The 20,364-nt window shown below is 34.2% G+C and overlaps 1 protein-coding gene across 2 annotated transcripts in view; it reads left to right on the top strand.

Annotated features, from left to right (window-relative positions):
• SYNE1 (spectrin repeat containing nuclear envelope protein 1) overlaps positions 1-20,364 on the top strand; it is a 308,749-nt gene that overhangs the window by 88,914 nt on the left and 199,471 nt on the right. For both annotated transcript variants that reach the window (XM_038177603.2, XM_038177600.2), the window contains 15 exons: positions 2,188-2,284; positions 3,705-3,907; positions 5,842-6,006; positions 7,433-7,585; positions 8,011-8,154; positions 8,522-8,695; positions 9,681-9,839; positions 11,747-11,911; positions 12,482-12,616; positions 13,513-13,671; positions 13,988-14,196; positions 14,965-15,073; positions 16,310-16,474; positions 18,034-18,201; positions 19,056-19,232. In XM_038177603.2, the coding sequence (XP_038033531.2) occupies positions 2,188-2,284; positions 3,705-3,907; positions 5,842-6,006; positions 7,433-7,585; positions 8,011-8,154; positions 8,522-8,695; positions 9,681-9,839; positions 11,747-11,911; positions 12,482-12,616; positions 13,513-13,671; positions 13,988-14,196; positions 14,965-15,073; positions 16,310-16,474; positions 18,034-18,201; positions 19,056-19,232 (2,382 nt within the window). The remainder of the gene's footprint in view (positions 1-2,187; positions 2,285-3,704; positions 3,908-5,841; positions 6,007-7,432; positions 7,586-8,010; positions 8,155-8,521; positions 8,696-9,680; positions 9,840-11,746; positions 11,912-12,481; positions 12,617-13,512; positions 13,672-13,987; positions 14,197-14,964; positions 15,074-16,309; positions 16,475-18,033; positions 18,202-19,055; positions 19,233-20,364) is intronic.

The following is a 20,364-nucleotide window of genomic DNA, read 5'->3' as shown; positions in this document are numbered from 1 at the left end:
GTCACAGCAGACTGAGCAATGTTGGCATTCTAGGAGCATGCATTTTTAGGATTTAGATATAACATATACCTGGAAAATATTTATGTTCTGTAAGATAAAAATAAAAGTGTACATTTAACCCATCTTCTTTTCACCTGTGTCGTATACCGGAAGTAAAGTTCCGAATAGACTCTACGCCATCAACTTGAAGAATATATTGTACCAAAGTGTCAGCTGCAGTGGAAATACTGGATACAGCTATTTGTGGACTTTAACCCATTGCACTATTTTTTGGCATAGTTTTATTAGAATGTTTGTAGCACCAGATGCTGTATGGATTTGGGAAAAGCTACATATTTTCTTTAAGCGCTCTTGTCAGATGGGAGAAGTTATTACTTGGCAAAATGCCAATTTATTTTTTAAGTATGTTTGTAATTGTTCTTGTGATTAGTATTACATAAATAATTTTGTATCTCCCTTTACTTTCTCATATGAAGAATAGCTTTTAGTTCAGGTTAAAATGTCTGTGTATATGGATTTAACAAAAGTGAAAATTCAGGAATTTGTCAAATAATTTGTGGTAAAGCATGCAATTCCTTATATTTGACAGATTTATATGTATATATATATATATATATACATATATATATAAAAGTAGAGTAAAAATACGTCTGTTCTTGACTTCTAGTTTCCTTGGTTATAGACACATTTTAAAACTACCTGCTAGATAACTGTGGTGATTTGACATAGCAACTGTAAAAGGGTTTTAAATAGAAGATTTTTAGATATATTTTGTCTGGTGGGTTCATTTTTAAAACAGTTTATCATATTTATATTATGTGGACTGATGAATACAAGGTCTGATTCTTCTCTTCAAAGTACATTGACCTTGGAAATTTTTTCATTGATCATTGAAACTTAGGCCCCATTTGAGACCTGGTATTACCAAAATTATAGTAGTACACATAGAAGTTTGTCTATTTTGACATTCCAAAACTTGTATACAGATATTAGAGATGTGTTTGCCTTAATGTGTAGATCTGTAACTAGAGACACAGCAGGTAGTATAGGTTATAGAATCACTCAAAAACTCGAGATAAGTACAGTAATGTAAGGTAAGGCAATGTAAAATCCTTATAAAAAGTAATGCAAGATACAATATATCTTTGTATCAAAAGATACATTTGCACAATATAGGTATATAATTATACAGAGCATTTAAATAAAGAGACATTTCTGAAATACATTAAAAAAAAAAAAAGCCATTTGGCAGAAATGAAGAGGCATAATTTTGTGACCAAAATATTTCCATATAAATTATTAATTGCACTGTAGCACATTATATATTGGAAACACCACTCACAAAGGAAAAGGACCATTTTTCACTTTGGAAAAGTGATTTGCAATTATTTTATTTTTTCACTTTGGAAACATATATATATTTCCTTAACTATATTTGTACCATTTCCAAAGAAGGTAAAAGAAAACTGAAGGATCAGTCAAATGTATTTCAACTCTTGAACTGAAATCTGTCTTTCTGTAAAGGACTAATACAGTAACCATTTTTAATGCTTTACTACAAAAATCAAATCTAGTTACCTTCTTATAGGGAGGAAATTTTTATTAATTAAAATTATTAATTAAAATGATTCCACAACAAATAAACATAATGTTTATCTGTTCACTTTCTGTATATTCATAGAATATATAGAAAGGCTTGGGTTGGATGGTCGTCAAAGACCATCTAGTTCCAACCCCCCTGCTATAGGCAGAAGATCAGCTATAGGCAGAAGATCAGATAGATGATAATGATCAGAAGATCAGATAGCTCAGGGCCTCATCTAACCAGGTCTTGAACACCTCCAGGGATGGGGCGTCCTCAGACTCTCTGGGTAACCTGTTCTGGTGCCTCACCATCCTCTGAGTGAAGTATTCAATGTAACATATGCTAAGACTTTCAGCAAGTGATCAACTAGCAGATTAACAAAGAACATATTAAATACTTTTTCCATATGCAAAGTTAATAAACTGAAGTTTGAGCAGATACTGTGCTGTACCATTAATTTTAAAAGATGAAATTTATATACTATTTTATAAATGAATAGAAGAATAATGAAGTTAAGAGATGTCATTGCTGTCCTGGTGTGATTTCATGGAACATATTTTTAATATCTATCTTTATTTTCTCTGCATTTTTTTTCCTTTCAGTCTGTTATTGAAAATAGTAAGTTCTTTGAGCAATATGAAGTTACATACCAGATCTTGAAAAGAGCAGCTGAAGTGTACGCCAAAGCAAATGGCTCAGGTAAATGCCTATGTTTCTGTTGTTGTTGTGGGGATGCCATTTTAATCTCTTCAAACATAAATATCTTATAAAAATATAGCCTACTATTTGTTTCTTCAGTGCATAGAGCTGTATAGTGGCTGCAGTCCACTGGAGAGGCTACAGCCTCTTGTAGCAATTTTGCGTTTTCTCTAGCATGAGGCCAGCTGGTAGACAGTAGCCTGCCCTCCTGCTTTCCAGCTTTCTGAATGTCCAGATCGGCATTGTCATGTTCAGACTTCCTACTGGGAGACGTCCATGGTCCATCCTAATTTACAGATTCTTTGAATATTGGTGATCTGAGCCTAGTAGTGTGCCAGAGAACCAATTATCAGTAGGGAAAATCACATTCTGGTGCCTGGGAACACTCACTGGAAAGACTTCATTTACTAGAAAAACACAGCCAGAGAGCTGATCTCAAAGTTGTCACAGTAGCAAAAGTATCCCCTGATTTAAGATTTTTCATCAATTGTGAAAAGGTATAAGGGGAGCCCAAATGATAGCTCAAGTATGGGTGTACATGAGAAAACTGTGTAGCTGATTGAACCAGTACCTCCTGTAATTTCTGAACAGCTCTGCTTGGTTCAGTGAGAATGTATGAGGGCAATGTTCAACTTAGGTATCACTCAGTCTCTGCTGAGATAATAACACAGTAACATCTGTGGAAGATTGTTGCAGTTATTAAAATGGTTAGTATATTTGCAGAGAAAATGGACACCTTTGTTGTGAAATTTAAAATTGATGGTGATACTCAAATTTTACTGACAGGATATTCTTGCAAAGAATAAAAATTAATAGATTTACTCAGTAGTAGTAAAAATCAAGTAGCAAATTCTGTGTATTCTGTGAGGTCTCAGGATTTATATGGATTCTTTTTCATATGTCTTTTTTTTTTTTTTTTCCCTTCTGGAATAAGGACACATATCTTTCTTGCAGTGTAGAAAATATTAAAAAGTAAAAAGTAAATAAAGCAAAAAAAATAGTAGCATTTTGTTTTAAAGTCAGTAGAAGGAAGTTCCAGTTCATTCAGTAGTTTTGTATACAGACATAATTTGTTTTTACATTACACATCTCTACTACTTTATTTTTAAATTAATTTTCTCTCTATTTCTTTTACTACAGATTAGAAATGAACATCACACTGAATATGCAGTGTTTCTATGCAAATATGGCACTAATTTTATGTACTTTCCTCTGTCTTTAATTCACATGGCTCATTTTTCAGTAATAATTTTGTACTAAAATTTGGGCTATCAACTGAGCATATGTGTATAAGCCTTCTGAAACAGCAGTTTTAGCAAAATATAATTCCCTGATGAGAATGGATAAACGTAGAATAAAATTAAGCTTCACAAAAGCTTAATAATAAACTTAAATAATTGATTTCATTTCTGCATGTCAGTGGAAGAAGTTGAGAATGTGATGAAATTCATGAATGAAACAACAGCACAGTGGAGGAACCTCTCAGTAGAAGTGAGAAGTGTAAGAAGCATGTTGGAAGAAGTAATTGCTAATTGGGACAGATACAGCAGCACTGTGGCAGGTCTGCAAGCCTGGTTGGAAGATGCTGAAAAAATGCTTAATCAGCCTGAACCTTCTAAAAAGGTAAGAATTAATGCCATCTATATCTATCTATTTTGTAAATTATTAGATATATTATATCCTTTTGCATTTCTTTAGGTTGTCTTTAAAAATATCATTATGAGAGAGAGTCATAGAATCATAGAATATCCTGAGTTGGAAGGGACCCTTAAGGATCATCAAGTCCAACTCTTGACACCGCACAGGTCTACCCAAAAGTTCAGACCATGTGACTAAGCGCACAGTCCAATCTCTTCTTAAATTCAGTCAGGCTCGGTGCAGTGACCACTTCCCTGGGGAGCCTGTTCCAGTGTGCAACCACTCTCTCTGTGAAGAACTTCCTCCTGATATCAAGCCTAAACTTCCCCTGCCTCAGCTTAACCCCGTTCCCGCAGGTCCTGTCGCTAGTTTTAATGGAGAAAAGGTCTCCTGCCTCTCGACACCCCCTTACGAGGAAGTTGTAGACTGTAGACTCTACTAGTTGTAGAGAGGTTCAGGCTGGAACTTTTTAGTGGATTCACTGATAGGTTCAAGGACTTGAGTAGTTTGCTACATCTTCTCATTCCTTCTTGACCTCTAATAAGGCTGACCAGGACAGTTTTCCTGTCTCCTAATAAGGAGAACTGGACAGTGCCAGATTCGGTAGATTTAATTAGTTTTGGCTGTGCTCACAAAGGACAGTCTATGCACAAAGCAAAGGCTGTGCTCTGCAACATATAGAAGATTCAAACTGCACGTTTAGCTTACTAAAGAATGATGATTATTCACTTATACAGCAGTACAGAGTATCTGTACTCTTTATTGATCTCACCTTTGAGGATTTAAAACACTTTGTTGTTCTACTCTTTCTTCAACAATTTTAAGCAGTATATATCCATTTAAAATTTTCTCTTTGGTTGTATCAAAAATGTAATTGTATCAGAAGTGTTTTCACATGTGGATACATTCTGACAAGAAATGTAGCTCTGAAACTTGAGATGACTGGCATTACAGTTGGACAGGGCTTTTTGACATCTGCCCCTAAGCAAGGGATAGCATAGCACTGTCACTATCAGATAAGCAGTCTTGGAATTCTAGATTGAGAGCCAGTAATAAAATGAGTCAGTGCCTCTTCCTTGGTCTTGAGGACCAAGTGGCATGGTTCAGCTTGCAACCTTGTCGCTACTCTTATTTCTCCACGTAAAGAAAGTGTCCTCTTTGTTTCAGGCTATTTGGAACAGCACTTGCCCTGTGCTCTCCAATGAATTGCATACTGTTTGGGAGAAGAGCAGCTGGCAGAAGCCAAAGCCATATGAGAGAACATGTTAAATAATATGGATAATCATGGGACAGTGATCAAGTAATGTTTAGCTATGACCATAGTGCCTGGAGATACCTGTCTTAAGTAACTCCCATCCTTAGATAACTTAGATAACAGCCCATTCTCTTGCAGAGCAAAAAGGAAGGGGAGAAGGAAGGAAGGTTGGTCTTTGCCTTCCCTGCCAATTTATGTATGTGTACCCTCCTACAAGATGGACAATGGGTGGGCTATTTAGGCTGTCTTAGTAGGATGGGGGAAAGAAATCAGTCACAGCTACCCTTTTCACTTAACCTCTCACTTTCTCTGAGATAAGAGGAAGCAGTAGTGAAGAATCAGTTTTCTCAGATCAGAAATTTTATTCTAACAGTGTTTTTAGTTACTGACCAAATACTCTTAAGAAGGAGTTTCATTAGTTCAACTGAAGCTACTCGCCACAGTAAAATGAGCGACGAGTAAACTAGTAGCAATTTTTAATATAGTAGGCTGTCTTCAAAGAGTTCAAAATTCTATTACGTCATATCCAATAAAAAGTGTTTTAGAGAATGATTGTTCAAAATGTTTTATCAAACCATTAATGGGTGGCTAATGTTTAGTTTATTGTTTTAAGGTAAATGTTATTTGCAAAGGTGTAAGAATTTTGCTTTTGTTTTTTCTTCAGGATTTTTTCCGGCACTTACCTCATTGGATCCAACAGCATACAGCCATGAATGATGCTGGTAATTTTCTGATTGAAACATGTGATGAGGCCATTTCTAGAGACCTTAAACAGCAACTTCTGCTACTAAATGGAAGATGGAGAGAGTTGTTTATGCAAGTTAAACAAGTATGTGGTTTTGCAGTTGTTACATTTAAATGTTTACTTTGTAATTTCCATGCCAGCAAGACAGATTTGCCCCACTAGTAGGACTATACAACAGCTTACTAATGTGCCTAACTTTTCATAATTATTTAAATATGAAATTAAACCCTGTCAGTAGTTTACTGCGATTGGGGCATTTGTCTTGTTTATCTTTTGGGTTATAAAAAAATGTTGTTTTTATTTTTAGACATTTTCAGCTGGTGTAGCCTGTATTTTTGTCTTTACTATCATAATACAGTGATTGTTATTCATGCATAACTTCTACTTTCTTTTAAGAAAATGATTGGTTTTACATACCCATTGTTATTGCAAGGTCTGTAAAACTAAGTAGGGAAAATGTTGAAAGTGCATGTTTTTATTACCCTTTAATGGAAGTTGTGTTCAATTACTGTACTACAACCATAAGCAGGTGCAATGCAAATTAGTTAGCTAAATGTTTTCCCCAAATCAGTCAGACATTAGTTCCATCTCATGAACCAGGAGGTAGATATAGCAAATTTAAAAACTAAAACTAAAAATACAAATCTGTCTCATAAAAGAGATTCAACTGTTTGGAAAATAAATGTTGTTTTTATGTTCTTATTAAAAGGCACAAGAGAGGATAAAATTATGCACAAATGTTTCACACCTTATAAACACAATAGAAAATATTTTTGCTTATTATCAATATATATCTAATGGTATTTTTCCCTTTCAGCAGCTTTCAATTGGCAATTGCCTGTTTGAAGATGTTGAATCTCCTTTTTAAATTGGCATGATTAGTTCCATTGCAGTCAAGTTAAATGGAAAAGTGCACAGATTTTTTATTGTAACTTTTCCAAACTAGAATGTTCTCGAGTTTTATTTGTTAATAATATTTAGGGTGATTCTTTGTGGAAGTGTAATGCCTAGAGAAATGTGTTTCTTGTCTTATGTCTTTCACATGTGAAAGCATAGCCTGTCTGCACTTCCATTATAGAATGCTTTCTTCCTTGTTCTCCCTCCTTCCAGTCAGCAGTTTTTACTGGACTTTCCCTTCTTTCTCAGCTTTTCTAGGCTTTTTGTATTATTTCTTGTTGCTGAACTTTCAAAATTGGCACTGTAGGTAATAAGAAATTAATTCTAGGTTAGAAACCAATGAGAGTTTGGAGTTCTTGGAAAAATCCAAACCTTAAAAAAAAAAAAAAAAGGCTGAACTCTAGTTTGAAAGTTCTCCTTAGCATCAGCATTGCTGAAAATAAATCAAACCCTTAGAATATTTTCCATTACTTTATATTCTATTGAATGCAATTTTTCTATCAAACTGCTTAGAAAACATGCTAATTTTCTCAAGTAATTATTTAGTAGCCACGTATGTCCTTTGGATAAGTTTCTTTCTTTCTTTCTTTCTTTTTACTTTACATTTCTTTAGTATGCTCGAGCAGATGAACTAGACAAAATGCAGAAGGAATACCTGGATGGTGTTGCCAGTTTGACAGCCTTTGTTGATGAAAGCAATAGAAAATTCTCAGCACCTGTAGAAGTTTCCTTCCTAGATGTCAAGATGTTTGTACAAGACTTAGAAGTAAGTCTTCATTCCATTCTTTTCTTTTCCTTTTATAAAAGAAAGGTGTGTAACTATTTAATTCTGAGGATAAAGCACAAAAATATATTAGTATGCGTTTCCATTATTACTCTTCTTCACTAGTGTTACTTTTGTATAGTTTCTCCTATGGCGAATCTAAATCCTTGTGTTCTATGAGTGGTATTTCTAGAATACATTTCCAGAACACTGTCCATCTGGATATTTATTTCTGTTTAGTTTCAAATCACATCCAGGTGAACTGATTTGATACCCTTTCGCACAGTTTGCATGCATTTGAATTATGATTCAAGCCTCACAATTCAGCCAGGACAAAAATTGGAATGTATATCTCACATCACTTGGTAATATGCTTGTATCTCCCATGAATGCTATTGTTGAAAATTTTCTTGAAACATTTGTTACAGAATATTAAACAGAAATTGCCTGCCATGGAAGCTCAGTACAAAACGGTCACAAGAACAGCACAACTTGTTACAAAAGAAGTTTCCCAAGAGGAAGTACATGAAATACTTGCAACTCTGACAAGGATTAAAGAGCAGATAAGCAAGGTTGCAGAATACATTTTTCTACTGTACATGGTGTTGACTGCTGAACTAGTAGCCAGTAAGCTGCACAAGAAGAAAGAAAGAAACAAACAAAAAAACACTCAGGGATATGCGTTTGAGCAAATTAATGTCTGTAGTAACAATGGAGTGAATTAATGGAAGAGAAAATATTACTTCTTACCTCAAGACCACCATCTTTAAATTTATTTTATTTTATTTTATTTATTTATTTATTTTTAAAGTAATGCAGTGCTGGGATTGATCTTAAAAGAGACAGTTACCAACTATATAAATTACATGTAAATGAAGCTACTGTTTATTGAATTTTATTACTTTTTTTAACAATTATTTTTCTTTACAATGACCAAAGGTTAAGGAATATTCCTGTGCCCTGCTATATGAAAGTCAGCATCTGCTGTCTCCACTGGAAGAACTGGAGAAACAAATAACAAATTTCTATGAATCTCTTGAAAAAGTCAATGAAATAATTTCTATTCAGGATCCTGAAAAACAACCTACAATACTTCTTAAGCAAAAAGCTCAAGTAAGTTTATAAAAATACTTGAACCCCCACTAGAACCCATGGTTTCTCAATTCAAGATGCAAACATGAGATCTTTCTTGCGAAAATAGAACTGAAATGTTAGAAATGTAAATATATTTACATTTATATATATTTACTTTATATAACAATATATATATTATATAACGTATAATATTATATGTACTGTGTATTATATGTTTACATTAGCGTGCTTTATGTATACATACGTAAAAAATACTTCAAGCCTGCAATGTGAAGAGATTGTCAACGAGAAGGGTCTTCTTTTCCAGTGACTTCAAGCTTTGATTGTACTTGGGCAAAAAAAAATGACCTAGTGAGTTCGACTGTTCAATCATAACAGCCCTCTTCTGTACATGAACAATGCAGTCTTCTGGTTAAGAAGCAGTCTGAGTACTCTTTTCCTCTTTCCTGATGTTGCCCAGACTCAGAATCTCAGAATGTCGTCATAAAATTTCATGTTTCTTCTGCGGTTGTTTGCCATCAAGGAACTGAAATCTTCTCATTTATATGAAGGCTACTGACAGGAAAGGTTAATTTGTTGAAAGGCAACATCAGTCTGCTTTTGAGAGTTGTCATTCTGATGTCTATTTTCACTGCAAAATTAGAATTGTAATATAAATACAGACATCACGTAAAATCAAAACAGAGATTTATGCACTGACATGTATTCTACAAAGCTATCCAAAGGGCTTTGGCACATGTCTGTTTGTTGTTGTTGTTGTTCGTTTTATTTTATTTTTTGTTTTGTTTGTTTATTTTACATATAGCTAGAACTCTATTTTTCATTCCATCTAACATTTTCTGTAGTTTTGTTTTTTTGTTTTTTTGTTTTTTGTTTTTTTTTTTTTGAGGTGCTTTGACTGTGTCCCTTCTATTCTTCTTGTTAAAAATATCGTCCTGTTATTTTGCCAAACTTTTCTCTCCTTTATTCCTGGCCAGGGTGGATATATGTTTCTTTCTTTCAGGATTTGGTAGCTTATCAAGAAAACTGCAAGAAAGCTTTGTCCCTCATTGAGAGAAATAGTCAGAGTATCCTGCAGTGCGTGGCTTCTAGTGAAGCGTTGCAGCATTTCCATCAGTCAACATTTCAGAAGAAAGTCACACAAGTTCAGATTACTTTTCAGGTACTTATGTAAAACCTTGGTGCATATTTTTGAAGTCTTCTTAATATGCAGCTGATTCATCCTGCCATATCTCCATTTAATTGCTATGTAGCTCTATAGGTAACAAGTGGTCAGGGGAATAAGGGTCATCTTCTCCATGCAGTTATTCAAAGGTTAGGCTGCCTCAGGCCTTTTGAGAAACCTGGGATTTAAGGAGAATTTTCACATGTCTCAGGCTCCTTTGAAACAAGCAATTGAGAATCCACCCACTAGCTCTGTGCCATTTTTTTTTTCTCCTGACTTTCTTATCTTGGCTAATTATTTACTCCTATATTCCCACACATTCACTTTAACATAAAGCATTGAAGACAGAAAGATTTGCAATTGCTGCTATTGGTCTGGAGCTTTGTTTTTCATCAGAAAATGCAGATCATGAAGATGAAGTCAGAATTTACATTTGTTAATGTAAAAATGCAGTTAGGGCTACAATCCACTTTAGTTTTAGAATTCTTATTAGAATTATTAGAACATTATTATTAGAATTATTAGAACATTACTATGTTATTAGTAATATTGATATTTTCAGGGCTACTTAGTCCCAGCCTGTCACAAACTCAAACATTTTCTTGGGTGATCTCCAGATGCTGGGTGCTGTTAGATTTATTTTCAGGCAATTATTGTTGTAATTGTTGTATTGTTGTATAAGGCTATCTAAACTGAATTTCAACCTGCAGACAATCATCTGTCAGTGAAGAGTTGTACCTGAGAGGTGGATTTCAAAATGTATATTGTATTTTGTGTGTTCTACGTAAAGATCTGTAGTTTTTGATTTACCATTTAGAAATCATCTAAGTTATGTTTGTGTTTACAGAGGCAGATACAATTGTCTTGATAAATTTACCATGTTTAAACATAAATTATTCTGGTTTTATAAAGATGGACAGTGATTTATCTCTGGGCTTAAAATATTTATGGATCTGGAAATTTGTCTTTTCTCATGTAAAGACTACATTCCTATATGATTTTATTATTTTACACAAATTTATCTGGAACCTTTAAAAAGGCTTAGCAAGATGTTTAAATTGACAGCTACAGATTTGATTAGCTCACTGGGTAAAACTATTGTAATTCTTTTACACTGGGTTAGTAATCAGCAAGGATAGTAAAGTGTGTGGTTAGTACACAGTGTTGGAATTACCTTGGTGCAGCTGAACTGGTGAACTGTTCATTTGTCCTGTTAATATTTATTATTTGTTTATGGATTGTAACTGCTGGTTGATGCAGTGCACCAGGACAGAATGCAAGGCAGAATAATAAAGAGTTTGACTAAGGTTTCAAAACAAGAGAAGTACAAACTAAGCAACAAAAACATAAGTCTCTTTTAAGCAGCCTTTTAGATGGTTTGACGTGGCCTACTAGAGTGATTATTGTTCAAACCCCCAGGTTAGATCTGTGGCATGGAACTGGTTGGATCCATAGGTTAAACCATATTTATCTGTCTATTCCCTCCTATCCCCTCCCCTCATTTTTTAATCAGGGGTTGGTGCAGAAACTGGTAGTCTGATAAAATGAGAAATGCAATGACACACATTTAAACAAAACAACAACTGTTTTACGTTTGAAAACAGTCTTTGGGAAATAAATGTTAGCCAAATGGCTACATATTTGCATTCTGCAAGTATCACAGACATCTGTATTGAATAACTATCCATTTTTAATTGAATCAAGGATGACATTAGGGTGAGTCTTTGTATAGGTATTAAAAACAGGGAAAACGGGAACATGAAAGGAAGAAGAGGAGCAGCTGTGAACGAAATGTATTTTTAAGAGTGACACCAGTCAAATGCATTTTTAGGTAAGATTATGGTAAAAGAGTAAGTAAAAAGCTGTGAAAAAGTGCCAACTAATTTTCTTTGTTTATAACTCAGAATATGATCAGGAAAGCTGGTGAGTGGAGAAAAAATATAGAAGCAAATAGCCGTTTGATGAAGAAATTTGAGGAGTCTAGAGCAGAATTGGAGAAAGTTATACAGATTGCCAATTGTTGCTTAAAAGAAAAAGGAAATCCTGAAGAACTTCTCAGGAAGCATAGTGTGAGTACATTCTCTAATTTTCCTCATGGAAATCTTTAAGTGCATGACATATAAGTGAAAAACCTATTTAATTTTAAAATTGACATAGATTTCTTAGATTTCTTCCATATTTTGAAGTGATACAGACCTGGTCAATGTTAAGATTTAAAAAAAAATAAAATGTAAGCAACCAGAAAGTGTGGAGAGAGGAACCCCTTAGCCATTAAGGTTGGTTTTGCCTATAGAACTGGTTGGAGTGAGAGCGTTAATCTGTGTTTTGACATCCACTGCTGGGTTTTCAGAGGAATGAATATTTGTTTGTGTATTATAACAATTACTTACACGTGTGGCTTTAAAAGCTATTCTAGTTAAAACACCATATCAATGTACTGTCTGAGTGCCCCAGAATAAATTAATTTGCTGGACTATAAATAGATAGACAAAGTTTTCCTTAGTTCAAACTCTACTTCTTTGATGTAACAGATGTGACATTGAAACTTACAGTGTATGTTAAGAAACTTCATGCTAGCAGGTTATCATATCAATAACCAGTTTTGTCATCTGACTTTTCACCTTTCACTTCAAACTCAGGAATTCTTTAACCAGCTGGATCAGAGAGTCCTAAATGCCTTCCTGAAAGCTTGTGATGAACTTACTGACATCCTTCCTGAACAAGAGCAACACAGCCTGCAGGAAGCTGTAAGGAAACTCCATCGGCAGTGGAAGGTTAGTGACATTGAATGATTTCTCTGGATATTCTAAGTCTTAACTTGGGAAAGTTTCTGCATGACCTATATGCTGAATATAGATTACAATAAATAAATAAATAAAATAGTTGTAGTCTTTGACTTCTTATACAGTTGGAGAAAAATCTGTATTTTACTACACTAGATACACCTACACCTACAAATACCCTCCTGAAAAAGCACTGATAATTTAAGTGGTCAAAATTTAGGAAATGAGAGAAAACAATTATGAAACCTTAATTTCTTCCCCTGTGTACAAGCATAATGATACCTGTGTTAAGAACATTTGTTGAGTGTAAGTGCTAGCTTTTCTTACTTTATGCTGATGTTGGACAACTGCAATTACTTTCCCAACCTTAGGAAGGCAAATTTGCAAGAAATCAAGCTATCAGTTTACATTGAGTCTTCTGCTAAAAACTCTGAACAAACAGAACAAACTCAGACAAATAAACAAACATTGCTCATAAGCTGTAGAATTTTTGCCTCTTACAACATGTTTCAGGTCAGAGTTGGAATGAAGAATGAGTAGGTTCTCACTGGCAGCAAAAAGGAACCTCTGAAAGCAGGTGTGAATATAGGTTCACTATTATGTTTTTGTTTTTGTTTTTGTTTTTGTTTTTTTTTTAAACAGGAAGTACTTAGTATATCTTGTCAAGAGCCAAGATTTCTCTGAGATCTGCCTTATAATTACATATTTTGGATCCCACAAACATATGTCTTTATCATCTTTCTAAAAGACATCTTAGATCTAAAACATCTAAGATGCCTTGTTTTCTATATTAGTTGTTAGATAATTTATTTGCAGTTACTTCACACTGAGGTAATGGGTGTATTGTTATATTTCTGTTCTTGTTTATTGCCCCTGTGGGAATGTAGGATCTTCAAACAGAAGCTCCATATCATTTGATTCATTTGAAGATTGAAGTGCAGAAAAACAAGCTTCTGGTCACAGTGGAGGAGTGCAAAGCTGAACTAGCTCGTCAGAACAAGGTGCTAACCAGAGAAGGCAAAGAAAGGATGATTGAGGAACACATGGTATGAACTATACACCACCAAGTGGGCATGTATAGAAATACATCTGAATACAAATGATAAACACATCTTACCAAATCAAGCCACCAAACACTGTGCACAACTGAATCAGTTCAATGCTTTGGACCTTTCATTAATAAATAAATAATAAATAAAATCATTTGGAATTTATCCTTTCATGCTAATACCTAAAAGCTTAGTAGGAGCATGTATGACCTAGTAGCATCATGTATGACCAGTTTACATCAAAGATATAGATATGCTTTGTGATTTATGCCAATTATATTATTATTGAATTTTCTGCTTTTTCTCCCATCAGCTGTTCTTCGGTGACAAGGGATCTTACCATCTGTGTGAGAAGAGACTACAACGGATTGAGGAACTCTGCCAAAAACTTCCAGTTTCTGATCCAGTGAGGGCTACATTGGAAAGTAGCCAACGAATCCTGAAGGAGCTGAAGTCCCAGATAGACAGCACATACGCAAAACTAACAGAACACTCAGACACCTGGAAGGGCTATAAGAACAGGTGTTAGCCCAAATCCTAGAGGGGTCTGGTAGTGCATTATGTGTGATCACTCCTCAAAATGTCATTATAGATCAGTACCATGTAAAGAATGATAAATCTGTGTTCTTGACTTCAAGCTAACTATATGTAGTGATTCTACAAATAATAGTGGGGCTTTGAAGGTTTTATAATTATTAGCTTAAATTTAAGAGGTTACCGTTTAACAGTGGTAATCATTGTCTTTTTTCCTTGCTTTGCATTATGACAGAATCACAGAATATTTTGGATTGTAAAGGACCTTAAAAATCATATAATTCCTTCCCCCCTGCCATGGGCAGGGATACCTCCCACTAGATCAGGTTGCTCAAAGCCCCATCCAACCAGGCCTTGAACACTTCCAGGGACAGAGCATCCACAACTTCTCTGGGCAACCTGTTCTAGTACCTCACCACCCCCTGAGTAAAGAACTTATTTGTAATGTCTAATTTAAATCTACCTTCTTTAAGTTTAAAACCATTACCCCTAGTCCTATTGTTACACTCTTTGATGAAGAGTCCATCTCCAGCTTTCCTGCAGGTGCCCTTTAGGTACTGGAAGTCTGCTATAAGGTCTTCCCAAAGCCTTCTCCAAGCTGAATAACCCCAACTCCCTCAGTCTGTTTTCATAGGAGAGGTGCTTCAGCCTGTTGATTATCCTCATGGCCCTCCTCTGGACTCATTCTAATAGGCCCATGTCCTTCTTATATTGGGGACCCCAGAGCTGAATGCGTTATGTGATGTTTTATTTCAGATTTTCTGAATTGGCAAATTGGATTTCATCAACAGAAAGAGAACTAAAGAAGATAAAGGAAAGTGTCAATGATACTGCCAAATATGAGCAGTTTAAATCATCTGTGGGGGTGAGCTTATATTCTAACTAAACTACACTCATTGATACTGGGTCTCTGAATAAAACTGTACTCTGAAGCATTGCAATTGTTTTAGTGTGGAAACCACGGATAAAGTTCTGCTGATTCTTAGAATTCTTAAAAATATTCCCAGGACAAAATTCCATGTGCAGCAAATCATGGTGTAAGTTCCTAATTCTAGAAATTCGGAGAATGGCAGGTCCCTTTACCAGTATGTTCAGACCATTCAAAATATAGAAGCAAGTACACTAAATACTTACCCCTCATTCTGCTGCATGTACAGTTAAGAGTGCAGTGCAAAGAAAAGCCAAAATTTCTGGACTGGGTGGTTTTGAAGGATCAAGTTATTGCCCTACATTTACAGAACATTTAGGGAAAACTTCTATAATAAGACTTCTCTTCTACAGTAGTATAATAGGGGAGGCAGAGATAGTCTACCATACACTTTTGCATTGGTGAATGGTAAGAGAAATAGTAGAATGCTTTTAAGATTCAGTGCTTCTAGACCTTCAAACTACCTTAACTTTTTTTTTTTTTTCTCCACACATTAGAAGCCAAAATAGGAATATCACATAACATAGAACTTAGTGTGAAAGTCATGAACAGTTTGTAAAGGCCAACTGTGTAGAGAAATAAAATTATTTTTATTTATAATAAAATAAATTGCTTGATAAAGCAGAAAGACCGTTAGCTAAATGGGTGTTTCTGCTCCAGAGAGTCTAATTTATTCATGTAGTTTACCTGCTGACAGCTTTACCTGCTACCAGCATTGATATAAAGACAGAAAATAACTACTGGATGGAAAGATTGAAAAAATATATATTAAAATGGAAGAATAAATATGTAGAACCTTATATCATATGATGTTTATGTTTGAGAAATTTAAGATTTAACTTGTAACTAAGAAATTTGGTCAATATATGAAAAATATATACATATTAACTATCTATCCATCTTCTATTGGTAAAAATGCTAGTTTGTGAGGAAAAATAATTCTACTGCTATTTTATAAAACACAGTTCTGTAAAATCTGTGGAGCAAATGCAAGACACTAGCCACTGATTGGAACAAAATAGTATGTGAGCAGAAAAATTTTACGTTTTTAGTGTTTCAAGATAAGAACAAAAATAGTATGTTTATACCACTAATCTTTGAATTGATGCCATGAATGTGACTCATTAATATATTTTACTTACTTGAAGAAAATATGTTTTGATTCTTCCACAGGAAATCAGGCAGCATATTAACAAGCAAGGAGAAAATCACAGCTGGCTGAAATCTAGACTTGCTGTTCTGACATCAATATGTACTGATATGGAGGCCAAGAAAACAGAGGATGAGCTGTGTAAACTTTCCAATGACTTCAAGGGACTCCTGGATTTGCTGGCTGAGGTACAGATTGAGGAACACAAAAAAATCTCCATTTACAGTGTCATGTGAAATGACATCAATCATGGCTTCACAAGTTTCCTGATATATAACATATATATACATATATATATATATAACATATGTATATATGTTATATGTATATATATATATGTATATACATGTTAATTAAACTGGAAGCATTCAGCAATGAAAAAAATAAACAAAAAACATTTGTACAGTCTGGGTAGCAAAGCTGTGAGACAAGCAGACAAAAGATACTAACAGTATTATAATAGTTTTATAATAGATCCTTTTTTATTTTTTGGTCAGAACTGGAATGTGTCCTACAAAATAAAATATTTATAGAATCAAAATGTCAATATTTTTAGAGGCAAAAAATAGTTTTCTAAAATCAGTTCTTAATTAAAATTGGGAAAACCTATCAACAGTTGGATATACAACTTGTTTTTAATCTTAATTTGTGTATCATTTATACTGAAATAATAAAGGAAATACTGTGAGGTGGTTTCAAATCAATTAGATTTCAAGCATGCACTGAATTTTCAGAAAAAGGACACAAATATCTGAGGTCTGAATGGTAATGAGATACTGGAACTGCTGAAATCATGGGAAGTTTCTAGTCAATAAGAAGTAAAACTTCTCAGAATTCACTGAATTCTTGAGGTTTGTGGGATCTTAGTGATCTTACCACTTCACAGTTTTTACAGTAAAAAAAAAAAAAAATCAATTTGAAAAATAGTTCAGTATAGAGAAAGGTTTCAGATTTCATTGTTAATGTCAGTCCTTGTAGAGACCTCATAAGTGTTCGAAATGTGTAAAAGTTACATGTATTTAATAAAAATTTTCTGAATTCCCATCATCAGAAAAGTATGTTTGGAAAGTTGGGGAGAACCAATGTTATGATTTCCAAGTGATGGCAATAAATAAATAAGATACCTTATTAATTATATATATATACATGTATATATATTAAAGTACTTTTGCTTTTTGGAACACAAGTTCATGAAACTACAACAAGAACTTAAGAACTAGAATCTAAACTTGTTTTGAATCTAAAAATGTAACAGAAGAAAATATCCCAAGTTGGAAATGGTCAACAATGACCATAGAGTCCAAACCCTGGTTCTACACAGGGATACATAAAATTAAGCTGTATGTCTAAGAGTGTTGCTCAAACTCTGCTTGAACTCCAGGAGGATTGGTGTCATGACCACTCCCCTGAGGAGCCTATTTCAGTGCCTAGCACTCTCTCTCTATTTAGACAGCTATCCACCTTATGTCAATATAGTATAGTATGGTATGTCTAAACAAGACAAAGCTCTCTACAGCCATATTTTAAGGCTACAATCACTCACCAATGTAAAGGTAAAGGTGTACACTAAGAATTCTAGAGATATAAAAATTTAGACAATTCAGTCTTTACAATTTTTAAAGACAATATTGGAAGTCTTTTGTAAAACAATTCATTTTTTTACAAAAAGTATTCCACTCATATACATGTCCTTACAATATAGATTTGTCTTTTAACATGAAATACATAAAGTTATCATTAACTGTAGATTGAAAAGACACTAGGCACTCTTGGAGACTGTGTTCAGTACAAAGAAGAAGTTAAAAGTGCAATTGAAGAGTTAATCAACAACTCTAAAGAAGCCCAAGCAGAGGCCGAAAAGATCCTGGATACTGAAAGTTTATTACAAGCTCAGCAACTACTGTTTCATCATCAGGTAGGGCAATTTCTCCATATATGTCCATATTTGATTTTTTTTTTCTTTAAGGCAGGAGGTATGTAATTACTGAACTATGTAGCCATAGCTCCATAACTCCAGCAGCATACATGTAGCTCTCTCTATCAAAGCTTGCAAGAGTCATAATCAGGCACTATGATGTCTTGCCTCTATTTTATCTGAACTCTTTGGTGTTTTAAAAGCTGTTGTATGTGTTAAGGTTCATATTGGTCTTTCAATATTCTGCAATCCTTACTCATCATAGGATAGGTAGTAGGAACAATTATCTTCTCCCTGAGTTCTCACACTACTCTATCTCTTTTCATATAAAGCCTGTTATGTTGAAAAAATACTTCGACAAAGAACAGAGTAGATTTGACTGGGCAAAGCTTGCATAGCAAGGTTGCTAATGGGTCAGGCACGTTAGGAAAGGGGCTATATAAGCAAGCTGATATATTGCTTTAATCAGTCCAAGGCTCCAACATGTTCTTCAAAGGATACAGAGCAGAAGCAGATACTTCAAGGCACTCAAGAGGAATGCACACACTTTAGGGTACTGCTGCAGTTGCTCGACTGTTGCTACTTCTTCTTTCTAAAACATTTCTTTGGATGAATGGCCATATATTGTCACTCTCCCTCGTCCATTTCTATGACACAGGAGGTGCATACACCTTTTGGAATTCATGTCATATATCGTATGAGTATATGTGACTCAAGTAATACTTGCACAGTTTATTTCTCTGTTTATTAATTTCAGTGCACACCCATTGCAAACCACAGAAAGTGGTTTCAGTGTGCCAGTTTCCCAAATGAACTAAAAAGTCTGATAATTCCTGTTGGATGAATCCTTCTAGCAAAGGACTAGGAGACTCCGTGCAAAGAGACAAGATGTGCAACAGCAGATTTTCCAAGCTAAACAGTTGCAGATTGAAGGTGGACTGCCAAGCACAATGCAGGAGGATTTACTAAAGTTGGAAGGAACACTGGAGAACATGCAGCAGACTATGGAGAAACGTGAAGAGCAATTGCAGGTGGGTCATTGCAAGTAGAAATAAAAAAACATATGCTTTATTCTTCTCCATTATTATTTTTTTATTAGTAAGAAAATATATAAAAAGTCAGAACTTTCATTCTCACCTTTAAATCTTGATCCTTGAGGTTTTCATGATCAGTGTCTGCATCAAAACTTCTTGAAGCTTCTAGATACTTCTAAATAAAGAACTAACATTTTGTTTGGAAATGTTTAAAAGTCCCCCAACATTTCAGTCACAAGTTTAAGTAGACATCTATGAATTTATTTTTTGGATGGGTTAATTATCACCCCCAGTTATTAAAGATGACGAGGACCTTTATTTGAGAGTACTAAGCCAGACTGATAGAGTAAAAATACTGATGTTGTGCAAATATAAGCCTCACAACTACTGTGTGGAATACTTGTTGCCATCCTATATCTGGAGAAGGAAATAAAAAATCACAGAAAAATCAAGTGGAATACATTCAGCTGTATAACTAATTACTGACTGAAAAATAACATGTATAACAGAGCCCAAATAACTTCTTAAAATAACAATTTATTATCAAAACTATTTTTTTTTCTAAAGAATCCTATATATGAAACCTTAATTTTGCTTTGCCTTACTTCAGAATCAAGAAAATATTTGTTAATTATTTTGTCATAATTAATTTGTCATAATCCTGTCATAATCTAGTAATAAAATGCTAGTCAATAAAATGTTGGTCAAAATTTAATACAATCAAAACTAAACAGATTTTTATGTCCAAGGAAAGGTTTTATTTCATAAAATCCTTTTAGATATTACTGATTTCCTGACACCATAAACATAAGCATCTGCAGTCAGCACTTCAGACTTAAAGGGCATTCAAATATAAGTTTTAAATATTTCTGTCACCTTACAGATTGAACGGTGTGCAAAATCAGTGAAACAGTGTGAATATGCAAAGAAAAACTCTTTTTTGGGGTTTCAAAACAGTTTCATCTGTAGAGTAGGTGGCATTTCAGGAGAAATTACATTATGTTAGATTTTTTTTTTTAATTTTTCTGTAACTTGAAATGAAATTCTTCTAATTCTTTTTTTTTTTTTCTCTTCTTTGTCCTTTTTGTCTTTGTGTGTTTGTGTGTGTGTGTGTGTGTTTGTTTTTTCC

The sequence above is a fragment of the Anas platyrhynchos genome, chromosome 3 (assembly GCF_047663525.1).
Source record: "Anas platyrhynchos isolate ZD024472 breed Pekin duck chromosome 3, IASCAAS_PekinDuck_T2T, whole genome shotgun sequence".
Lineage (NCBI taxonomy): Eukaryota > Metazoa > Chordata > Aves > Anseriformes > Anatidae > Anas > Anas platyrhynchos.
The sequence above is the reverse complement of the archived record's forward strand: the minus strand, read 5'-3'. Positions and strand labels throughout refer to the sequence as shown.